At 49.5% G+C, this 22,771-nt stretch overlaps 1 protein-coding gene across 1 annotated transcript in view; it reads right to left on the bottom strand.

The window, feature by feature from the left end:
- Positions 1-1,032: 1,032 nt before the first annotated feature.
- Positions 1,033-22,771, bottom strand: part of RBM6 (RNA binding motif protein 6) — a 57,796-nt gene continuing 36,057 nt past the window's right edge. Inside the window, exons 7-23 of the mRNA XM_082289119.1 lie at positions 17,275-17,349; positions 15,673-15,733; positions 14,165-14,233; positions 12,807-13,058; positions 12,158-12,318; positions 11,328-11,425; positions 10,812-10,854; positions 10,170-10,230; positions 9,154-9,245; positions 8,309-8,461; positions 7,322-7,411; positions 6,576-6,665; positions 5,683-5,955; positions 5,053-5,127; positions 4,352-4,449; positions 2,995-3,106; positions 1,033-1,312 (exon numbers count right to left, since the gene is read on the bottom strand). Of these exons, the coding sequence (XP_082145245.1) occupies positions 1,187-1,312; positions 2,995-3,106; positions 4,352-4,449; positions 5,053-5,127; positions 5,683-5,955; positions 6,576-6,665; positions 7,322-7,411; positions 8,309-8,461; positions 9,154-9,245; positions 10,170-10,230; positions 10,812-10,854; positions 11,328-11,425; positions 12,158-12,318; positions 12,807-13,058; positions 14,165-14,233; positions 15,673-15,733; positions 17,275-17,349 (1,929 nt within the window). The 3' untranslated portion in view covers positions 1,033-1,186. The remainder of the gene's footprint in view (positions 1,313-2,994; positions 3,107-4,351; positions 4,450-5,052; positions 5,128-5,682; positions 5,956-6,575; positions 6,666-7,321; positions 7,412-8,308; positions 8,462-9,153; positions 9,246-10,169; positions 10,231-10,811; positions 10,855-11,327; positions 11,426-12,157; positions 12,319-12,806; positions 13,059-14,164; positions 14,234-15,672; positions 15,734-17,274; positions 17,350-22,771) is intronic.

Raw genomic sequence — 22,771 nt, 5'->3', positions numbered from 1 at the left:
CTGAAGGCACTCAGCCCCATGTACTCACCAGCACCATGCCCACCTCCACCACCCCCAGCAGCAGGAGCAGGGGCCACAGTGCTGTGAGTGAGTCCTCCACGCTCCTCTGGCACTGCCTGTGCCAGAAGACAAGGAAATGCAGCTTGGACAGGTGTTCTGCTGCCTTTGAAGTTGTTAGCTCTTGCAGGTGGCTCTTCACCTCCTAATTCTGCTGTCTTCAGCTTCCACAGCTCCTGCTTTCCCTTCTTTGGGGTATCTGAAAGCAGTGTCAGGCCCTGCTCTCTGCCAGGTGAACAGGAAGGTGGTGGTAGGTACCAGCTCCTCACTGGGCATGAGATCTGCTCCCACTGGCCACTGCCATTGGCATCATCCTTATCCCTGCAGGCCACACTCAGCCTTGTCACCCGTGGGACCTGCTGTGCTCACACACACAAACTTCCCTGTGCTCTGGTCAAACTGCCACTGCTACACATTCCTGACCAGGAGCTGCCTCCACACCTCCCCAGAACAGGCCAGCAGCACCTACTTGGCTTTTCCTCTGTTCCCCTGACACCCTGGGCCAGCATGGTTATGTCCCCACACAACACTGCCACCAGATCCAGCCTGCCCCACGTGGAATGTTCTGCCCTGGCTGGAATGCCCAGACAACACGCAGTGCTAATAAGGTCACCTTTAGCCATTAAGCTCTTGCTATTAATTGAACCCCACTGACCTCATCAGCTGCCAGGATGAATCCCACACAGATCACTCCTGCTTCTGAATGCCTCCCAGGCCTTGGGGGCATGCCTGGCTCCCAGCACCCATCTTGACCCAGGAGTACATGGCACCAGGAGGATCTGTCCCTGAGATGACAGGGAACACCACTGCAGGACAGTGGCACTGCTGGCAGGGTCTCCAAGCTACCAAACCTGTTCCAGTCCCACTGACACAGCTGCAAGTCCCAGGGACCTCATCAGCAAAGAGCAAAACACAATGGAAATCTTTCAAAGCATTACGTGCTTTCAAAACACACCAATTTAGCCACAAGACAAGCACTGTCAAATTTTCAGTTTTATTAAAAAAATTCTAGCAGCAAAACCTGTAACAATTCAAAAAACAGAACAAAACAAAAAAGACCAAACCTTCAAAAGAACATGACACAGAGAGAAAGAGACGGAGAGAGACAGATCTGGGGTTCCTCCACTGTTCACTCAAGCTCCTTATAGCGGGCAAACATGACCCTCCGGACAGCGTCACGGTAGGTCTCGTTGGACTGCCTCTTGGGGGGCTTCCCTGGGGCCCCCAGCCCAGGGCCCTTCCTCCTGTTTTCTGCCTGCAAACAGACACAGCTCACATTAGTGATTTGTCCTCCCATAAATAAAAAGCTTCCCTGGGCTGCTTCAGGACTGCTGACTGCTCCCATGTGGATCCATGAGCAGAGGAAGAGCAAGTGCTCTGTGTTCTTCCAAAAGCTGGTTGGGAAAAACTACAGACCCTTTGAGGGCAACAAAAGCAGCCAGCAAATGCCCGGCGGGAATCAAACCCCAGGGATCAGCTGTGGAGGGGCGGGCAGCCAAGAGGCAGCACCAGCAGCCGTGGGCGAGCCAGGATGGAAACGGAGCAAAGGAAAGCTCTGACAAGAGCTGGGCTCCAGAGGAGCTGTTTGCTGTTAGTCTGCATTGGCACAAGCTCAGCTGTTCTCTCAACAGAGCTCCCATGGGCACTGGTACCTCGCTCGGAATTTCAACCAGTTTACAAGGACTGGTTTTCTCAGTCAGCACCTGCATTATTCAGCAATACCTGCCTGGAGCCAGCCCAGGAGGGCAGGCCTGAGGCTAGAAGTTTCTCTGGCTCTACACTCCAATCCACCTGAATACCAGAGATCTCACCAGTTGGGCCAAGAGATCAGAGCTGTGTGGGGTTGACATAGTCACATGGCTTTGCCCAGCATGACTTGGAAGTGAAAGGCAAGCACATCTCTTCTGGCCTATGAACTGTATGAGGGCTGTGCTTTGCCATCAGCTCCCCATGCAGAGGGGGAGCCCTCACGGGAGCTCAGACCTCCCAGGGTGTGGTGCTGGAGCTGGACCTCGGACAAAGCCTGTTTTATGGGCATAGGGACCTCACCACAAGGACTGAGCAGCAGCTGGGGGCTGTTCCTGCTGTCTGCACTGAAGAGGGACTCTTGCCTCGTGTATGTGGGCTCAAGCAAACATGCGTCACAAAGCCTCAAATATTTGCTTTAATGATCTACTTGACTGCAGGCTGAATGTCACCCTGTGAGCCCTGCTCCAAGCTGCCTGTCCCTCAGCAGAGCATGGACACCACAGCACCTGGCCAGCCCCGAACCTGCCACCAGAGCATGGCCCTGCTCACGTGGCCCTGGGCAAGGCAGAGCAGCCCCTGGCCCAGGCTGCTTCTCTGACAAACCCTCTGCAGTAAATTAACATCCACTGAGAGACCAGCCTGTCACAGAAGGCAGGATCTACCTGACCCTGCCTACCCCAACATCCCTTGCCGATGGGCCTCTGCTCCTTGTCAGGTACTGTATCTTGGTATTATCTTCTGATGTCCAGAGTCTGCAATGGCAGCCAGAGCCTCACAAGTGCTAAGCAGAGCAGACAAAGAGCATCTTGGGCCCTGCGGCTTTGGCTACGCTCACACTTCTCCAGGGGAAGTTCACCTTTTTCCCCAGCTCACATGGCTGCAGAGAACCTAGCTGGTAACCTGCTCAAACCCCAGCCTGACTTTGAGCAGGTACTAACAAGATGCTCACACCCTTCCTGCTCACTGTTACTCTATTTTCAACACCTCCAGATCTGTATAAATTCTAACCTTGTTCTATAGCCAACATACTTGCAGCCCCTCCCAGCCTGCAAAGTTCATCAGTGCACACATATTATTCCATCAAGCGGGTGCTGAGATTTGCAGCCTGACCTGAACTCCCTCCAGCTCTCCTGGGAAACATTATGGGCTGCAGGACAGTGGTGTGCTTTGAAAGGCAGGAAGACTCACCTCCACTGGTGATGCTGTGCCCTGCTGGTTGTGGCCAAAGCCTTTCTTCCACCCCGGAGACTGCACCATTCGGTTCCCTTTGTTGTTACTGTCAAGCCTTGGGTCATAGTCGCTGCAAAAGAGCCAGAATCAATTGTCCAGTCTTGCAATGCTTCAAACACATGCCAGGGATTTTTAGTTCTGCTAATAGAACCTTCACTGACATTTCAGCCTCTCATGAGGGATATCCAAGTTTCTTGCCAGAAGCACACCGCCTAAGGAAACCACCACGTCAGATTCTGTGTGCAGGGCTCACACACCTTTGACTGAAAAATTTCTTGTCCCACCTCAGAGGGAAATACACCAGGGCACAGGAAATGAGCTCAGACTCCCAAATATTTACAGTATAAGCAAGCCAGGAGCCTTCTGTGCTTGTATTTCTTAATTAGAATCTTAACAATAGCAAGAAAGCAAAGTTTAATCCCTGCTGCTCTGTTAGATCTTTCCTTTCTCCCAGTGCTGTGGTCATGGAGCTCAACAGATGCAGTGTTGATTGGGACACACTTTCTCCCACCTCATTACTCATCCAAGACCATTAACCTAACCAAAAGCCCCAGTTTTGAAAACATCTCAGCATAAAAGACTCTTTCTTCAGACAATTCCTACTTTCTGGCTGCTGGTGACACTGCACACAAACAGTTTTAGTTTATCTACAGCTATTCCAGGAAAACGGAGGGAAGAGAAGATGTGGATGTTTAAACTGCAAGACACAGAGGAAAGGTCTCCTTCTGAGGTGCTGTGCCAGAAGAAAACAGGCACATAACCAGTTCTATCTTCAACACACGCCTGGCCGTTCCTCAGCCCACTGAACACGCGAGCTCACAGCAGGCAGGCCTGTCGAGAACTCCACACAGCACGCACTTTCTTCCTCCACCTACTCTGAACGAGATGGAAACAGCTCCCAGCGTTCCTCTGAGTCAGGGAACAGATGAAACACAGCTTTGCTCTTTCTTTCAATGGCTAGATGCCAGGACAGGAGGGCAGCAAGTGCCTTAAGGACGAGGTGGATAGGAACAGGCTGCATTCCACTCTCTGTGTCTGGCCAGGCACACTCAGACCCCCATCTCACCCCTCCAGCACCAGGCAGCTTTGCTCTGCTCTTCCCAGACCCTTGTTTCCACCCCGGCCCTCTCCTGACCTCTACAAGGTGTCCTGTAGTACAACAGGCTCACACTTTGAGGAACTCTGTCTCAGTCTGTCTGGTTGTTACTTTGCAGATCTACCCCCCATGCCAATTCCCAGCCTTGGTCTGCCAGCAGCACACATCCCATCCCAGCATCAGCATCCCCAAAGAGACCCAACCCAGAACAGCCATTACCTCTCTGAGTCCCGGTCATATCTGAGCCGTTTCCTCTCTGGTGAATCCATCTGCTGGAATTTCTCTCTCCGGTCATTTCCTTTGTCTTTATGCCTCCCCTTCACAACAGAAAGAACAAAGTAAGTACAGGAGCTATGAAGGATTCAACACTGCAGGAGACTGCTCTGCATGCAGGTCTCATCTGATCCTCAGCTAGCTGGAAGGCTGTCCTGGGGACTCACAAATACTGAACACTCACATCCCACCATCCACTTGCTCTCTTCAGATGCCATCTGTTGGGCTGACCCAGACCTGTTGTTGCAGCTTTCCAGCTACAGCACCAGGAGCAGCTCTGTGACCTTCCGAACAATGGACAGGTACAGTTCTCCTGTCCCTGCCCAGGCAGCAGCAGCCCATACACCCCAGCAGTTTTAGATGGAAATTTGTGTCCCACTTAGCCCAGAGCCCAGTGCTGGCTTGCAGGACAACAGAACCACACTCAGACCCTTCTGTGAGGAATGAGATCTGCTCTTAGAAGTCACAGAACTACTTACAGGTCCTGGTGCAGAGTGAGCCCACAGTTCACTTTTGGGAGGCATCTGATGCCTGGTGCCTAAGTGGATGCCTGGTGATACCTGGTGCATAAGTAGAGGTCTGCCTGGGACCACCACCCGCCCAGTGCAGAAGCACAAGCAGCTGCCTGCCCACCACCGCAGACGCACCTCACGCTCTCTCTTCTCCAAATACGCCAGTTCCTGCTCGGATCGTTTAATCTTCATATGAATCTCTAGGTTTTGCTGGAAGGAGGAAGACGGAAGGCAGCGTCAAGCAGAGAACACAAGCTGTCAGGGTCATCTGCTCCACCCACAAGGAGCACAGGTAAAGCAGCATGCTCTTGTGGCTGCACTATACCAGGCACAGCAGCCTCTCCTGCAGCCCAGACTACCTGCTCCCCCGCAGAGGCCTGGAGCCCTTCCTCCCTGCAGTAAGGAAGGCAACCAGTCCTATTTTAACCCACGTGCAGCTTGGCTCTCCTAAAAGCAAGAGCTCAAAGGCAGCGCAGAACATGGGAGAGCACGTGCCAAGTTCTTACCACTCTCATGCTCCTGTGTGCCAGCACCCCACTCTGCCCAAGCCTTAGCTATCTCACTACAGCTTACAAAGTCACACCTTGATGTTACAGCACTCCCATGGCAGGAACAAGCAGTTCACACAATGCTTTGAACAGAGCTTTGAGGCAACTTTGCCTGCTACTGTGTCAAACTCAGCACAGCTCTTCCCACCCAACCACTGCGTTTTCCCTGCAGCTCACAAAGCTGTTGAGCCAACGGCAGCCCCCAGCTTCCCCATACCTTGTGCAGGTTGGAAAGCTGCTGGTGCTTGATGAGCACTTCCTTGTTGGGGAACTGCCTCCTGCACAGCAGGCAGGCCAGCTTGTTCCAGTCAGTCAGTTTGTCGTCGCTGGCCTTGGCCTTCCGCGGCTGCTCCTCGCGCGGTGCCGGTGGGTGCGGGGGAGGCGGCAGCCACTGAGCCTGGGACTGCTCCTCCTCTTCCTCCTCCTCTTCATTGTCGCTGTCTCCTCCATACTCTCCCAGAAGTCCTATCAGAGGGTTCACCACCTTGGGCTGAGGGAAGTGGAGAGAAGTGTGACAATTTGTAGCATCAAGCCTGCCTGGCCAGCTCAGCTTTGCTTCCCCAACCTATCTTCCTGTGACTCCTGTCTCTGTTCCAGTCCAAGAGGCAGAGAGTTGCTTCCCAGCAGCACAGGCAGGGAACAGAGAGGAGCTGGCTGGCTTCTTTCCCTTCACATCAGAGGGTGGAAGCCCTTCTGCTCTCTAGACAGGCCATGCTTTGGTGCCAGGCTTTTCCAACCTGCCACACACCTGAACACAAGAAGCCACCAGAGGCCATGGCTGTTTGGCAGCGAGCTGCTGTCACTCACCTCCTCTAGAAATGGAAATCAGTGAGATTTGGCTTTCCTCAGACTGGAAGAGTTTTCTGCCTTAGGACTGGTTGAGTGAGATCCTGCTAAAACGCAGGTATCAAATTTCCCCATGCTAGAAGCCCACAAACAAGGTCAGATTTAAAAAACAAACTGCCTTCCATCCCCAGCACTCCCTCCTCTGGCATGAGAAACATCTCTGGCACCTCTGGCACTCACGATTGCAGCCAGGCTGTGCTGAGCCTCCCTAGTCCTGTATCCAGGCTCAAACAGGGCAAAATGCCATCCTTTGGAGATACTTACCGGGGCTGCACTCTCTTCCTTTTTCACAGAAGGAGGTAAAGGTTTTTTAAAGACATCTTCTGCAGAGAACTTTTCCTCTCCAGTCTCAGTCTGAAACAGTTGAGATCAAGTGTTGAGACTGCCCTAGCATGGACTCAGAGCACACAATAGCTAAGCACTCAAAGAGGTCTCCAAGGAAACCAGGTGGTTGGCAGAAACGAGGCGGTGGTTTTGGTGGGAGACATTCCCATTCTGGGGAATCCAGAGCTCTCCTGGAGCCATACTTGTGATTTCAGAGACAGCTGCAGCAGCTCAACATGCTGTCTCAGCCCGCCCCACTCTCACTCTTCGCTGCACTGTGATGCTGACAGTGGTCCCAGTCAGTGAGGGAGCTGGGGCAGGGTCAGGCACCTCTCTGTGTGCACAAAGGACATGAAGACCAGGTACAAAGCCACCCTCACTGCCAGACAACACCAATTTTCTCTGCTGCGACTGTGGCACAACATATGGCCAGGCTCAGCCAGCATGGCAGGGTTCCCAGGATCTTCTTTATCCTGGACAGAGGGCACCAGAGACTGCAGTCAGCACTGCGACAGGATGAGCCTGTGATACTCAGCTGTGTGCTCAGCAGCACAAACAGTAGGCTGGGGTGAAGCTTCACTTTCACACATTTTACAGAGAACTGGGCTGGAGCCTTGGACAGGCTCCAATTTAGTGGCTCATGAGTTACTCATACTTGACCACGGAAGACAAGTGTAACACCTTACCAGGCCTGTGCTCTCATCCTTCTTCACAGAGGGAGGCAATGGCTTTTTGAAGACATCTTCTGTAAAGAATCTCTCCTCTCCAGGCTCATTCTGAAAAATCCAAGACTGTGCATTAGGCCAGCAGCAACACAGGGGTCAGAGAGCACACAGAGCAGCCAGGAAGCCACTTCTGAGCATCCATGGAAAACAGGCAAGTGGGAAAAATTATGGAATGATTTCTACTGGAGATGCTTCTACCCTCCATTCAGACAGGACCATGTTTCTTCAAGGTCAGTGTCCCTGAAAGCCTCCATACCAGATGGGACCCCTTGGCTGGCTTGTTACCAGCCTCAGGGACAATTAACAGCCCTCAAGTCCCAGTTGCCCAGGACTGGTCATGCCACTGAGCATATTCAGACCAAGAGGCAAAGAAGAACATAAAGTTTCTGCATTGGTGGCTAAATCACTTCTACCAACTCTCCTGGCATTCCTCAGGCCCTGTCAGTATCACAGCCCTGGGCTGTGCTCAAACATCGCTCTGGGCAGTTACTCCCAACCAGCAGCTCCCACACTGGGGAGACAGGATTTGCTCACTGGGAGCAGCAGTGAAGGACACTGCCCTGGGACTGGGGTGGGGGCAGAAACCACAGTTAGGGGAGAGCTGAGTCTCTATCATCATCTGACTCGGTGTGTTTAAATGCCTCTGCCAGTTTTTTGTTGTCTATTACAATAGCAGTGTGAGTGAAACATGTCTCAGTTACCTGGATGTGACTGAATCCTTCACTATAAGGAAGGGATGAAAAGCCCTGGATTTAATGTCAGGAGAGAAAAATTTCAGGAACTTACTCCCACCTGGCTGGACAAGCACCATGTTCCTACCTAGCTGCTGACCCTTTGTCTTCTCCCACTGTCCCTCCATTTTTGAATCCTCTAATTACTCTCTATTTTCTAACCTCTCTTCCCTCAGCCTCCTGGCCTCAGGTCATTCTGATGCCTGGAGAGTGTTACCTTAGCAGAAGTACTTTTCCCTTTGTCCTTTCTGTCCCTGTTGTCCCTGCTGTGTGGCTCCTTCCTGTCACTTGTCCGTTCTTGGCTCCCATGCCGCCGCCTTCTGCTCTCCGTCGGGGGCTCGGAGGCTTCCCGGTCTATTGTGACTTCTCTCTGAAAGAGGCATTTGGAGCAGGCTTAGCCCAACCCCTGCAGTCTTCTTACTGGGCTTCTTGTCCTTCCTGAGCTGGGGAGACCAGCACAGTAAGAAGGGACTGCAGACAGCAAAGGCTTCAGAACTTTGCTGGGGCAGAAGACAGCTGACCACAGCCAGGTCACCAGTGCACTGCCCTGCTCTACCACAGCATGGACATCCCCAGCATCATGAAAACAAGATTATAGTTCCAGAAACTCTCTGCTGATGGCTCTTTTTTGGCTTCCTTACAGTATTGCTGGCTAGGATTGAGAAGCAAAGAGACCACAGATGAAAACAGAGGTCTGCTATTCATTTTTTATTACAGACAGTCACATATCACATGTCTACAGCAAAATTTAGCAATAATGCTCTGCCTGTAAATCCACTCGAGGAAGAGCAGACCAAAAACCCTCCAAAGGCAGTGCTTCAGAGGCCAGAGCCAGCTATGGCTGGTTCAACACACAGCTAATGGATTCCTAGCTTCTCATTAAGTTGATATTTTGCAACGTGCATCCCTTTCACACAGGTAAGAGAACAGAGTGCGAGACACAAAGCTGCCTCTGTGCTGCCCTGTGCTGGCTTGTCTTCAGGATCTGGCTGCAAAATCCCTCCAGAGAAGAGCAGTTTGTAAGAACATATTGCATGTAAAGCTTCCTTCCCACACACTCACCTGAGTTCTGGGGTCATAGTATGTCCCAGCTATGGGATCGTAGTAATTCCCAGTGTCAGGATCATAAATGTATGTGGACACATCTGATGGTGCTGAAGAGAGAGACAGGAGTTAGCTCCAGAGGCTTCCAAAGGCAGAACTTGCCTTTTACCAAGACAAAAGCACGAACACACATTACACTGGTGAAAGGACCAAGAGTGGGAAAGAATAATTTTTTCTCCTGGCAAGAAAGGTATGACTTGACTTGACCTACATCATCTTTTCTTTAAGGAGTAAGAGGGGTGATAAGTTTTCACAACTCTGGCAAAACATCCACATCAAAACAGACTTACAGGGGCTGTGCTGAGATCACAAGACCACAAAACTTGGTCATGAAACTCAGTAATTTCCCCAAGGATGGGGTAATGAGTATCTACATCCACCCACCCCTGTGAACAAGGAAAAGCTGTTCTCTCTCAAACAATATCCTGTTTAAAGTGATGACACTCCCCACATCTCTTCCACCCCATGGGCTCGTGAAAGCTCCAGAGAAGAAAAGGGAGTGAACTATTTCTACAGGAAAAGCCAAAGGCCTTAAGGGTAGTAGGCCCGTAATGTCAGGAATGTTTCTCATTTCCAAAGTGTCCTTTGACAGACCTCAGTAATACTATATATAAGTTAGTGAAACAATCAGGAGTGGTCTTCCAGCTACTGGCATTGCTGCATCAAGTGTATTTTCCTCTGTCTCCTCTAGTAACTGCCAGGCTGATTTTATCCCATCAGTTTTCCACAACAAGGAAAAATAGGCAGCAAGTTTCCTTTATCTGCATGTAGTTTCACACAGTGAGAATAGAGAGAAACACATCATCAGATAGGAAAATGTGACTAAACAAAGTTGGCAAAGGAACTCACAAGTGGGTGTAGCAAACAAACCTACTCTTAGCCTTTAAAAATATTTTTGGGCTGATTTCTACATGTCAGTGCCCTTTTAAGGAAGAAAAGTCTCCACAGTAGGAGTGAAGCAGAGTTTAACTTACACTGTGCTCTGGTGCGTTGCTGTGATTCGCCACCCCTCCTGTCTCTCATGCCCCTTCTGCCCTGGAGTAAGTGAACAACACAAACAGATCAGAGACTTCAACAAACATCATATTGCTTCTCCTCCCTCTCACAGGCCTGAAGTTTAGGAGAAGGGCTCATTTAGCCACCCCCTAAATAGAGCACAGGCAGACACAGCTTTTCATCTACAAAGAGCAATGGATGCTGTCACGAAGCACGAGATCTCTGCAGCTTCCACGAGAGGTGCTCATAGCAATCCATATGGAAGCCTTCACCCCACCCAGTATATGGGGAGAGTCCTGTAGTCTAGTAACAAGCACTACAGACATTCACTCTGGGAACTGAGATCAGTCACCAGTGAAATCACTCTAAAGTGTGGTATCGAGTAACCCAGCCCAGAACTCCCTCCAGCAGCACTGACTTGCACTTCTATGCACATGATAAATTGTGAGGGGCAGAGCAGCAGTGGGCACATTTGAGCATTATCACTCCATCTTCAAACATGGTGAAACAAGTTCTGCAGTATTTCAGCAGCCCAAAGAGAAAAAGCCTAACACAGCCAGGCCCATGACCCCCCAGTGACCTCCCTTTCAGCAACCTGCAGGGAAACTGTGCAGACCTACCGGGCCATAGTAGGAATTGTCACCGTGCTCCCCATAGTCATTCCTATTGAGAGAAAGGTTGCAAGATAATGTTAATTCGGTTTTATATTAACCTCAGTATATTCAAAATGATAGCAGGCAGAAAGGCCATCTTTTCTGGCCACATGCTGGACTGTGTCCATCCCAGGAGACAGACTTGGCAAACCACTGTCTCCGTGAGAAATATGAGTCCACTCTGCTGTGTCTACAAAGATGAATCTCTCCACATGTTTTTTAAAAAGCTGAACCCACTAATTCCCTCAGAATGGGATTTGATGGCTGGACAACAAGATGCAATATGATCACTAATCCCATTCTGCTCAATCCCTGAAGCTTCTTCAAGCTTCAATGCCTTCACTTCTCCAACACATTTTTTGGTTGTAGGAACATCTGTGCTAATTCCCATGCCAAACTTTAAAGCACCTGCTCTGACAACACAGAGCACACAACAACTGCACATCACAAAAAGGACAACCCCCCTGCCTCATCTGTTTGTACCTTCTCCTCCCTGTAGCAAGATTCACTTCCAATATACGCCCATCAATGCAGATCGGGGGATCCAGGTTCTGCAGTATCTTTAGCAACCTCAGCGCCTCCTGTAAAAGGAAAAAGAACGTCACTTTCCATGAGAAGGAAACAGCACATTTTCCAAATCCAGTCTGCCTGAAAGGAATGTCTTGTGCTCAGTAGGACAAGAAACACAACACTAAATATTAGTCTAAGTGTCAGTGAAGGGTATTTAGGATGCAACAAAAGGGATAAATGCAACGTGAGGTTCTTTGCTTGTCCTATGACCAATTTCGGCAGCCAGCTGGGGACTGCATTCTCTTAGGGCTGCCAGACAGTGCAGCACCATGGCTGCTGCTGCCTCAGAGTGTTTTGGTGAACACCCTCTGGACCAACCTCAAAGCACAGCTATGGAGTCTGGGAGCGACCCAGACACAGAAAATGTGAACCCTCCAACATGGGATGGTCTGTTAATTGAGATTCTTGCCTTCTACAAACAAAAACCATTGAATTCAAGTTCTCTGCAAACGAAGTATCTATGCAAGAAGTGTTCAAGTTTAGGAGTGTCCACAAAGAAATGCACCGAGGTGAGAAAAAGCAGTGTCACAGCTTGTAACAACAATCAATCTTGGACTCCTAAAGCCAGAGAACAACAGCTGTACCAGCTAATTCCTGTACCTGGTCAGATAAGCAGAGGAGAGGACTTGCTCCAGCACAGGAGCCTCACAAGTACAGAGATTTCTTGTATTCCTGTGGTTTCTCTACTTCTACAGATTTCAGATGCCAACAGAGGGAGCAGGTGAAAGCAGGAAACTACTTACAGCATGGGATTCCAGCTCGATGAAGCCATAGGTCTGCCCCATCCGCCCAGCCTTGTTCTTCATGATGCGCACGCTGGACGTGGACAGACGCACGTACGGGGCCAGGAGCCCCACAATCACCTCAGGTGGGGTGAACCGAGTGATTCGCTTCAGCATAATTGCTGAGAAACACCATCAGGGAGGTGGCCCGGGAAGAAAAAGTAGCGAAAAAAATTATTTATAACCAAGTTTTACCAAACCCACTCAAAGTAAGAGCACAGTTTCTCGCAGTCGAGTCTCAAAGCCATTGCTTTTTGCTCTCCACTTTGCAAGATGCTCAGAGTATTGCCTCCAGTTGCTAACCTTTCCTGCCCAGAAAACATAGTAGAAAATAGCCCCTTCTCAGAGCTCAGCCTAGGGTTAACTGCTGGTCCAAGAGACTTTTGAAGCTGTGCTAAGTTTACTGCACCACCCAGAAGCCTGAATTAATTTTCCTAAAGACAATTTGTCAGCACCTTTGGAGCTGGACAGGCCTTCATTTCTTGATGCCATGGATTTGCACAACACAGAAAATAGCCTCCAGAGGTTTTAGTGAAATGCTGCCCTTTCTGCAGATGGCCTCATGAAGTGCAAGCGAGAGGAAACCAAAACTGGTCTTTGTGTCACTCACTTCTGCTGCCTCCACCATCTGGTGGCGTGGCTTCCTCTGCTTCCCTCTGAGAGGGCGGCTCCTGGTGCCGGTCCATGTCCCTTCTCTTCTCCTGTGAGGGCCGACGCTCTCTCCCTTCATCTCTCTTCCTTGGCTCCTGCTCCTGAGGCTGACATTCCTGCTGTGGAGCAGGAACTGAGGGCTGGAGAGGCTGCTTTGGAGATCCTGGTTGACCTGACAATTCTTGCTCGGGTGTTTCAAGCTTTGTCTCTGCTATTAGAGGAGAAATGGACTGGTTTCACATAAGAATGTTTCAGCAGGTATTTTTCTTCTCCTATTTTCTGGCCCTTGCAGCAGTGCTCCTTATAAAAGGCCAACCTGTACTGCCTGTTGCATATCCACTGTCTTAACACTTGGCAGACACAAGGTTTGTTCAGGTACTGTTATCCTTCCACTGCCTTGTTTTGTGTTGGGCTCCTTTACAAGACTTCCCATCAAAGACAAGAGGCTTTCTGGCCACTTTATAGGATTGGCGCTTCCCTGAACAACCAAGAATCAGGGATGGATTTAGAAACACTCCTTCCATGCTCAGAATAACCTATATGGCAGTGATATCCTTACTATCTATGATGCACTCCTGATCATCCACAACTGAGCAATATCAACTAGTAACTGTCACCCTGTCTATGCTAGAGGAAAACTGGGTTCAGACCCCCTTGACCACTGAGTGAAACACATCCATAATACAGTCACAGATTTTATCAGGTGCCTACTGACCACAGATGGCACAGAAATAATGTGGGAACACCCTTCCCCCCCCCCCCCCAAGTCTACCTATGCCATTCAGAGAAGATAAACCCCAACAAGTTTCTGTGCTTGAAGGCCTCTGAACAGCCTGGTTTCACTGCAAAAGGGATCCCTACCTGAGCTTCTAACACTGCTGCAAAGGGAAGCCGAATCTGTGAGGCTGCAAACGCAGATACCACCAGCCTTGCACCTGCTGCTGAAGCCTCTTCCCACAAAGAGAAGGAAATGAGGGTGCAAGACGTGATACAGTGAAGCTTCCTTCTTTAATGTCCCTGAGAGCAAGTCCCTGCTCTCATTCTGTTTGGGCAGTGGGCGGCATGGCAGAACACACGATGCTTTTGCACACAACTGTTGGGAAAGCTGCACAGTGCCTTGCTTGGCTGCCAGCACAGCTCACCTTGGACAGGCTTCTACTCATTTGTCTGCAGTTTGTAGCATGCAGAGTTTTGGCTACAGAACCTCATATAAAATTTGCACATGAAACCACTTTGCACCTGCAGCTGTGAAGACTGCCTGTGCAAATCACAAAGACATGAGCACAACCCCAGAGATGGGGAGGGCAACTCTCTTACTGAATTCCTGCTCAGCCGATGTGTCCTCTCCCTCAGCACCACCTCTGGACTCTGGGCCTGCTCTGCTCCCTGTAAGAGAGGCACATTAAAGTCCATTTCACACCCATCAGTCACAACGCTGCAGGAACCACTGTAAATGCCTCGAGAGTTGTTTTGCTTCACCCAGTCATAGAGAGGTTACCTTACTGCACCTTTTCCCAAGAAAAGCATGTCAGCAAGAAGCATTCACCACAATCTGTCTTCGCAGCAGCTTAAAGGCTCTGTTTAATTTGCTCCTGGGCAGTTTCATTACAACCCACAGCTGTGTTGGGCCAGCTGTGTGAATTTTGCCTTCACAGCACTGATGGAGGAGCCACAGAGCACAGAAAGCACAACAACAGGGACCGTGCTTCAGTAAATAGAGATCTGTGCATCAACAGTTGATGTATTGCTCTTCTGCCCAGGCCAGGAGGGCAGTACATAGAAGTCTGCTCAAAAATACTGAGTCAAGGCTTACACAGTGACTGGAATGCACAGGCAGTGCCAGAGGAGTGTGGAGAACTCACTCGTGGCACTGTGGCCCCAGGCGCTGCACCCAGGGATGGTGAAGGTAGGCACAGCCATCATCCCAAAGAAATCAGTTCCTCAAGGAAAGTGTGCTTTGGCTTTTGTGCCCTCCCACCTCAAAAAGCAGAGGTGCTGGTGGGGTGAGGAGAAGCTCCTGGAGAACTCCTCTCATGCATTTTTTACAGCCAGCAAGGTGAGTTCAGCAATTCCAATCCTGGATTCACCTCTAATCTCCTTTCCCAAGCAACAAGTGACAGGATGAACGGAAATGGTCTCAAGTTGCCCCAGGGGAGGCTTAGGTTAGATACGAGGGAAAATTTCTTCACCAAAAGGGCAATCGAGCATTGGAACAGGTGGCCCTGGGAAGAGGTGGAATCACCATTTCTGGAAATGTTCAAAAAACATGTAGGTGTGGTGCTTAAGAGACATGGCTTAGTGGTGGGCTTGGCAATGACAGGTTAATGGCTGGACTCAGTCTCAGAGGTCTTTCCCAACTTTAATGATTCCATGAATTCTGTGATCTTACTCTGAGAGTATCAAAAGTGAGGCAAATCAGTGTTTCTGAGTGACACTAAAAACATGCAGCTGCATCTCCCAAGGAAGGTGGGTTGAGGTGAAACCATCTCACCTATGGCCAGCAGTACCAGCTCACAGTCCCAGAGGACACACAACCATAACTCATTGGATGAAGGACAATGCCAGAGAATAGGAGGGAAAGGCTGTGAGCAGTAAGACACCTCTCCAGCAAGCCTCCCAAGAGCAGAGAGCCTGACAGCATTGCATGTAATACCTTTAGTGTGGACAGGCAAAAAGGGTTTAAGTGAAGCAAAACTAAGAATCCTCCTACACAGTGCTCAGCTAGTCCAGCAAAAGGGATGCCACAGGAAGCCAGAAGAGAAACTTACTTGTCAGGATAGATGAAACTGTTAACCGACCAAGCTCAGTGGACCAGATATACTCACCATCTCTTGGGAGCTTGCAATAGGAACAGGAAGATCTGTAGCCCACAGTACACACCTTACACTGCAATGGAAGATGGACAGCATGAGGAAGTTGTGTTTTGAAGGCAGTGGGTACAACCTGCTACAGAATTCCAGACTCTGCAGTGTGCTTTCAGAAAGTAGCAGCCATGAAAAAGTTACAGTGATGGGTAATGGCAGCAGGGACCTTGGCTGGAATTGCAGATAAATGCTCATATGACTCTCAGCTGGGTTTGCCTTGGGAACAGGGCTTTCACACAACTTCTGAGCACAGATTTATTCTCTAGTCCTTGAGACATAACTCTTCCCCCTCTCAAGAGATGCTGCATCAAAAGCTCCCTGCTAGGCACAGTGTTGATTCAAAGGGTCCAAAGTTACCTTGGCAATCTCTAACCTGAACTCACCCCACAAGCAGTGATGAAGTCCTTATCTGAGCTGAACTGTAGAAACTGATGTAATTTGCAGAGTTAATGATGAGGTGTCTGCTAACCAAGAGGCAGAGCTGTACAGGCTTGGGTGGTACCACCTAGAGCCACCGTGGGGAGAGCCAAGTGCCCAGTCTTCACAGCTCTCTCCAAACACTGCATTCCTGACCTCCTCCTTAAGCTCTCTGTAAATGCATTGCTTTTGTTTCATAACAATTCTTTCCTATTAACTGAAGCCTTGTGAATGCTCTGGGGGCACAAGGAAGCTCCTTCAGGCCATGGCTACACACAGCAACAGTGGGGACATACAGTGCAGCCACCTCAGTGCACTGAGAGCTGTTTGAAACCACTGCCTGAAACTTGTGTCTCCATCTCTGGAGCGCTGCAAGCAGAGATGAGACACTGAGCAACAGCTCTGCTTGCAGCTGAGTGCATCCAGTCAGCTGGATGAGGGTCTCTGTAGCCCAGGGTGATCCAGTGGTCAAGGTGGGACTCTTAGAACCAATCCCTTCATGTCCTGCTGCAACCGCTCAGCCTGCAGTCAGTGGGAATGCAGGCAACAATCCTGTCCTTTCTCCAGCAATCACCTGCAGCCTGCTGCAGCTGCAAATTTCCATTCTGGGAGAACCTTGGGGAGGGCACAGGAACAAAAATAACCCTTGGGCAACTGTGCCTTCCCAGAAATGGGCCAGTTCCAGCATGTAGTAGACTTGGATCCATTTCCATGCTTCCTTTCCTGCTGCACTTTCTACAGCCACAGCTAGACCACAGGTTCCTGTGTGAGGCAGAGGGGTGGTTACACCCATGAACCAGAGTGAAGCCTGCTCCATTCCGGTCGGCGGAATCACTGTCTCATTGTGGTTTTTAAGGAGAAAGGATCCACACGCTATTTTTCCCACATGTTAAAAAGGAATCACTGCACAGGGACAAGGCTGCTCTGTGCATAAAAATCTGGCTGCCTGTACCTGAGCAACATGCACTCAGAGGTGGGACCAAAAACAAGGTAGGCAAAAGCACAGTTTAGAAGAGGCAAGAGCTTCAGGGCAGGTATTACTCTGAGGGATTTTGGCCACCGAGAAAATATCTAAGATTCCTCTGAGCTGCCACTGCCACGAGTGCCAGCAGGGGAAGCACAACACAGCTCTGAGCACATACTTACACGTTTGCAGCGCCAAAACTCTGGGCACGGAGTGTATTCAAGGGTCACTTCTTTGCCACCGATCGTAAGAGTTCCCTGTTGAGACAAGGAGGGAAATGACGAACGTGCCCAGCACACGCAGGTTACTCAGAGGCAAAGAAAGGGGTGAAAGCTCTGGTTCCTAAAGCTTTTGCAAGTGAAACAGGGTGAAAGGGGGAGAAAGCCTCCCAGTTCAGTTAGCTGGAGCTTTGCCATGGAAGTGGGAGGGAAACAGCCTGTGCCCTGCTCTAGCATGGGGCTGCAGGGCTGTGTTAGGCAGCTCCAGAGGGACAGGCAGGAGAGGCCTTGTCACATCCCAGGAAGAGCAGAGACAAATAACTAGAGTGGGAAACTGCTTTAACCTGCTTTAGTCCAGGTGCTGGCAAGGGGCAGCTGGACAGACTACCTCACACCAGCCACCACCAGGCTGGCCTCAAGGCAGCTACTTGAGGAGGAATGCATGGAAAAATCCGGTGAGAGAATTTTCATACTTGGGTTAGTCTTCATGCCAGTCATGGAACCATGGCTTTTCTTCAGAGAAATACACCAGAAATCTGCCACTGGCCCTGCAGCCAGCAGAGCCACTGCTCTGCAGCCAGCCCTTCCTTGCTGAGGCTGGCCTCGAGCACCTGAGCAGCAGCACCTGAGGGGCTCCACTGCCCACAGACACACTGCTTCCAGAGCCACACGTGATGCTTTGGAGAGGTGCCAACACACCCACAAGCTCTGCTGAAATGCCGATAAAATGGGTCGTAGGTACAAGTTCCCAGGCTCCTGCCCAGAGCAGCGATGATTCCTGGTGGCTCCCATCTGCCATGGACAACAGGCCATGCCTGGGCATGCAGGACGCAGGCAGGCCGAGTCACAGATGTACACAGCCATGAAACATCTCCTGTCACTGGAGGCACTGCCAGACCAGGCAGCCTGGATTGCCCAATACCAAAATTTGAGATGCTGTATCAATAAAGAGACCCAGACCCAGGTCTCCCAAGTCCCAGGAGAGCAGCTGCCTGATAGCACAGACAGATGTCAGGGACCTGTAAATGGTCCCAGCCTATTTTGGGGGCCTCTGCTGAGTCAGAAGCTTCCCAGGTACTCTGGCCCAGTAGCCTCATCACACAAAAACCCCCAGTGCAAACCATGAACATGAGAAAACAAGTTCCCAGAGTTATTATTCAGAAGTCATGATATATCCATGCATAAACTGCTGTGCAGAACGTGGAACGTGAGGGAGATGTTAGGGAATATGTAAAGTGGGAGTGAAGAGTTCATAGGAGGGAATCACTGAGTGGCAGTACAACAAGCCCTTAACTCCTACGAAAGAACACAGCAGGGTTCCACCACCTCCCCTCTTCACATCCTCCCTTTTATGGACCAAAGCCATCCTTTCCTAACAGGCCTATGCTGAACACTTTGAGGGGTTCCTTTCTGCCACCCAGCTGCTCAAGCACTGTTTTCCAACATGAATTTGCCTTTGCCTGACAGAAAGCCAAGCCATTCCTGGACCTTGCCGAAGGCTGGTGTGTGCACGCAGAGCACCCTGCTGAGAATCTGCTCAGGGTCTATTCACAGCAGGGAGTATTGCCCACTTCACATGTCTACAAGAGGGTTTGCACCTTCTTTAAGGCACGTGGGGAAACACAAGTGAGAAAGGCAAGTGGAAGTCAAGGCTGTCCCACTGTGAATATTGGTCCCTCTAAGATAGACGTGCTCCCTCTCCCAAGCAGGGCACCCATCACATCTCAGCACACACTCAAGAGATGGGCAGTGCCAGGAGCAGGGCAGAAATGCCCACGTGTGCCTCAGGATACACTGAGCAGAGGCAGGAGGAGAAGGCAGGGTGCACATCCTCATGAGCCCAGGGAAGTCCTCAGGAACAGCAGCCCCTCAGCAGGCAGCTGCAGCTCTGCCTACGAGCTCAGGAAACAAAAAAACTCGATTAGAGAACACCTCCTCTGGCAGGGCAATCCGTCACAGAGCTTCATCCTTCTACCAGCCATTGAGGACAAATCTTGCCAGAAAGCCTGAAGATTATTTTTGGTTTTATGGAAAATGGTATTTAAGTGCATGTTGTGCTGGCGGTGCTGGTCCCTTCCGCAAATTCCATTTTCGGAGGCTGCAGAAAGTGTCACTTGCATAATTACTCCCTGATTTCCCTAACACCCTGCTGATTGCCTGCTCACTTTTTCAGCAAGCTCTCTCTTACTGATTTCTTCTCGATAAAGTAATTTTCAAGGTTGCAATCATCATTTAACTCTCCAAAAATGAGTCTTTCACTCAGGACACACATTGTCAGGATTCAGTAGCTTTGAATTCCTCATTCTCCTACTTTATTACTAGATTCCATTGCAAATATTTTCAGAACCTTTATTTCTTATAGTGCCTGTCTCTGCTTACTCTTCTTCACCTAGATCTTCCTTTACTGTGCAAAATTTTTGGGTAATAGCCTAAATTTCAGTCCAATTGAGCAGATTTCAGTTGAGCAGATCTTGGTGAAATCACAAAGATTTTCTGAGAATTTCAGGGAACAGTGCTAGGGGGGGAAAAAGGGTAAGCTTAAGGCATGCTACATATAGTGTCTGGCACCCTATCTCTTCCACATTCAGGCATTTTATCCTGGACTTTTTCACCAACCTGCACTATGTCTGTTAATTCCTCTGTATTTTTAATACCCTGTACTTTGAAGCAGCTTGGCTTTTTCTAAGTCAGAGTGAAACAGAAATGTCTCTCTGGTCTTCCAAGTCAGGAACCTCCCCCTCATAACTAGCAGTAAACACAAGAGTTGACTCACCAGTGAAGGGTTTAAAAGGCAGCACAGCTTTGCAGTACTAGGACGCCAAGCTCTCAGCCATGGAAAGGCCCAGATTTCCAAGGGCATGAGCAGATTCTACTGTTTCCTGAACTGACAAATGCATCAAAACAGAGCATCAGGACTTTACTGTTGGGAGTAATTTGCGCTACTGTTTGATACCTTTCAAGCACAATCATACATGGATTTTTTGCTTAGAGGTCATTGGAGATGCAACACTGGATTCTAATCTAAGTGATACAATTCAGTCCCAGCCATTTCAGCTACTGAAAAATCTGCCCTATGGCCAAGTATGTAAATACTCCTGTCGCCAGAATGATCCATGGAGCAACCCTACCATGTGATGGTCCTAGAGAGCTGTGCCAGGAACCCATAAAGCCTGTTTGCAGAGAGCACACACAGCGCAGCCCCATCTCAAAGCTCTCCACTGAGCAGGGACAAACCCCACAGGAACACGTTGTTTTTACAGAGGGAAAGAAAAAGAAGAAAATCCCTTAGCCATTATATCCACAGGTGATGCAATCCTTCCAACAGCACTTTGGAGACTGTGTCAGCAGGGCATATGGCTTCAGCAACAAAGCTAGTTTTACTAAAGCATTTTCCAAGCTTTTTGTCCCCAGAGAAGTATTAAAGAATACCAGGAAGGTAGGCCTACCTGCAAGAAAAAAGCCAGACCACACTCCTAGGACACATCACACTCCCTCATGAGGCTGGGCTTAGCTCACCTCTAGTTTACCGTGTTTGGAACAGCACTGCTCTGCACAGAGCCCAGCTGGCTCTGCAGGTATGTGAGCACTGAGCACTCTGAGCCCACTTCCTAGGGAACCTATGGAGCTACTGCCAGGGCCAGGAGACAGCCTGCTGCAGGTCAGGCACTGCACAAGCCACCGCTTCAGCTGCTTGTCTGTCAATTAGCATTTACAGTTGGCATGCTAGGATTTTTCATGCTTGTTGACAGCCTTTTAATGATGATGACTGGGGGTTGAGGAGGGGGAGAACTTGCCAAAAAAGTATCTCTTTGCTCTCAAGACTGAGATGACAGAATACAAATCATCAGTGTCAAAGCTTTTGCTAACTGTTTTCTCTGAAAAAAAATTAGAGCATCCAAGAGTGACCTAGAAAACTGGAAATGTGGAGGGAGAGCTCTCGGAACACGGCCACTCCCTCAAATCAAACCAGACTTCTGCTTTAACTGAATCTGTCCAAACACTAAAACCTTCAGTAAAATCTCACTTTGGAGCCTCCAAACAATGAGCTGACAGCTCTCCAGGTATTTCACCCCACAGGTCATGCTTTGGCAGCTACCGCAGGGACTCTGAAACCGCACGGAGATGTGGATGCGGCAACCAACATCACCATGGATTCCTGTGGAGGAATGTGCTCCAGCTCTTCCAGGGTGATGGCAGCAGCCATCCATCCAGGATGCCACCATCCCTAGTCACAAGGAACACCATGAGTGCCTGACTTAGTGGAACTGCAATTGTCAGTGTCACCTTTACAGATGACACACCTGGGGCGGCGCACATCAGTTTTGGAACAGAACCAAGGCTCAGCTACCAAGCACCCAAACCCACAAGAAATAATAAGCCAAACTTTTCTTCTTGGCTACAGCCCTAAGGCAGTGCAGGAGGTGCCTCCACCACAAGTGAACCATCTTCAGACCTCCTTTAACAGCTGGCTCATGCACAAACCAAACACCACTTCAGCTAATTATTTCTTTATATTGTTCACGGTCTGATTAAATGGAAAATATCTGTGCCATGAACTGAAAGGTTCAGGTATCCTTCTTACTGAGTAACAACCAAGTTGGAAGACTGATATGTTTCAACATGATAAAAAATTAACTGAAAATACCATTTATAAACAGATAAAAAACTGCATATGAAGATTATGACAAAATAATGCTTTTGGGCAGCACAGCAAAGCAGTCACATTAAAATACCAGCATTAACCTCGTTTACATGATGTTAATTCAGCCTTCTTATGCATATTTACTATAATTAGGATGGCTATCCAAAAATCAGTATACATCCATCATTTAAAAGTCATTTAAAATGATTAATGACAAGTGTTTATTGCCTTGGGAATGCTCAGACACTACCCCAGCAGGCAGTCTGGGAATGCAGTGGGTGCCCCTGGTCCCAGCAGCACTTCCCAGAATAAAAAGCTCTTACCACCCTCAGGGTATATTCCAGCCCTGGCCTCCAAATGCACTGGGTGGCACAGCACAGGAGACAAGAGGCTGACGGCACAAGCCGGGTTATCTAATTGGAACTACAAATCAGAATGTCTTCAAGTTCTGCTCCTATTTGAGTATGGATTAGAAATGCAGATTTAACAACCCCCAACTGCCACACAATGCAAGTTACATAATAGCATCCTATTCCACTGGCATGCACCATGCAGAGGCTGGGTGGGAGCTGGCAGGGAGAGCACAAGGCTCTCTCTCTTACAGGACTCACCTCCAAATTAGGCAGACAGATGGGGTCAAACACCAAAGGTCTCCCTAACTATCCCCAGCTGCTCGTGAAATTGAGGACGCAGCACCTTCCTGAGACAAAGCAGAGAGCCAACACCTGGGAGGATAAGAGACCAGCTGGATATATTTCAGAACAAGATCATCTCAGCCACAGAAACTGGCTTCTCATCCCCTGTTTTCCATATGCTGAA

The sequence above is a fragment of the Coloeus monedula genome (assembly GCF_965178545.1).
Source record: "Coloeus monedula genome assembly, chromosome: 11".
NCBI classification, from domain to species: Eukaryota; Metazoa; Chordata; class Aves; order Passeriformes; family Corvidae; genus Coloeus; species Coloeus monedula.
The sequence above is the reverse complement of the archived record's forward strand: the minus strand, read 5'-3'. Positions and strand labels throughout refer to the sequence as shown.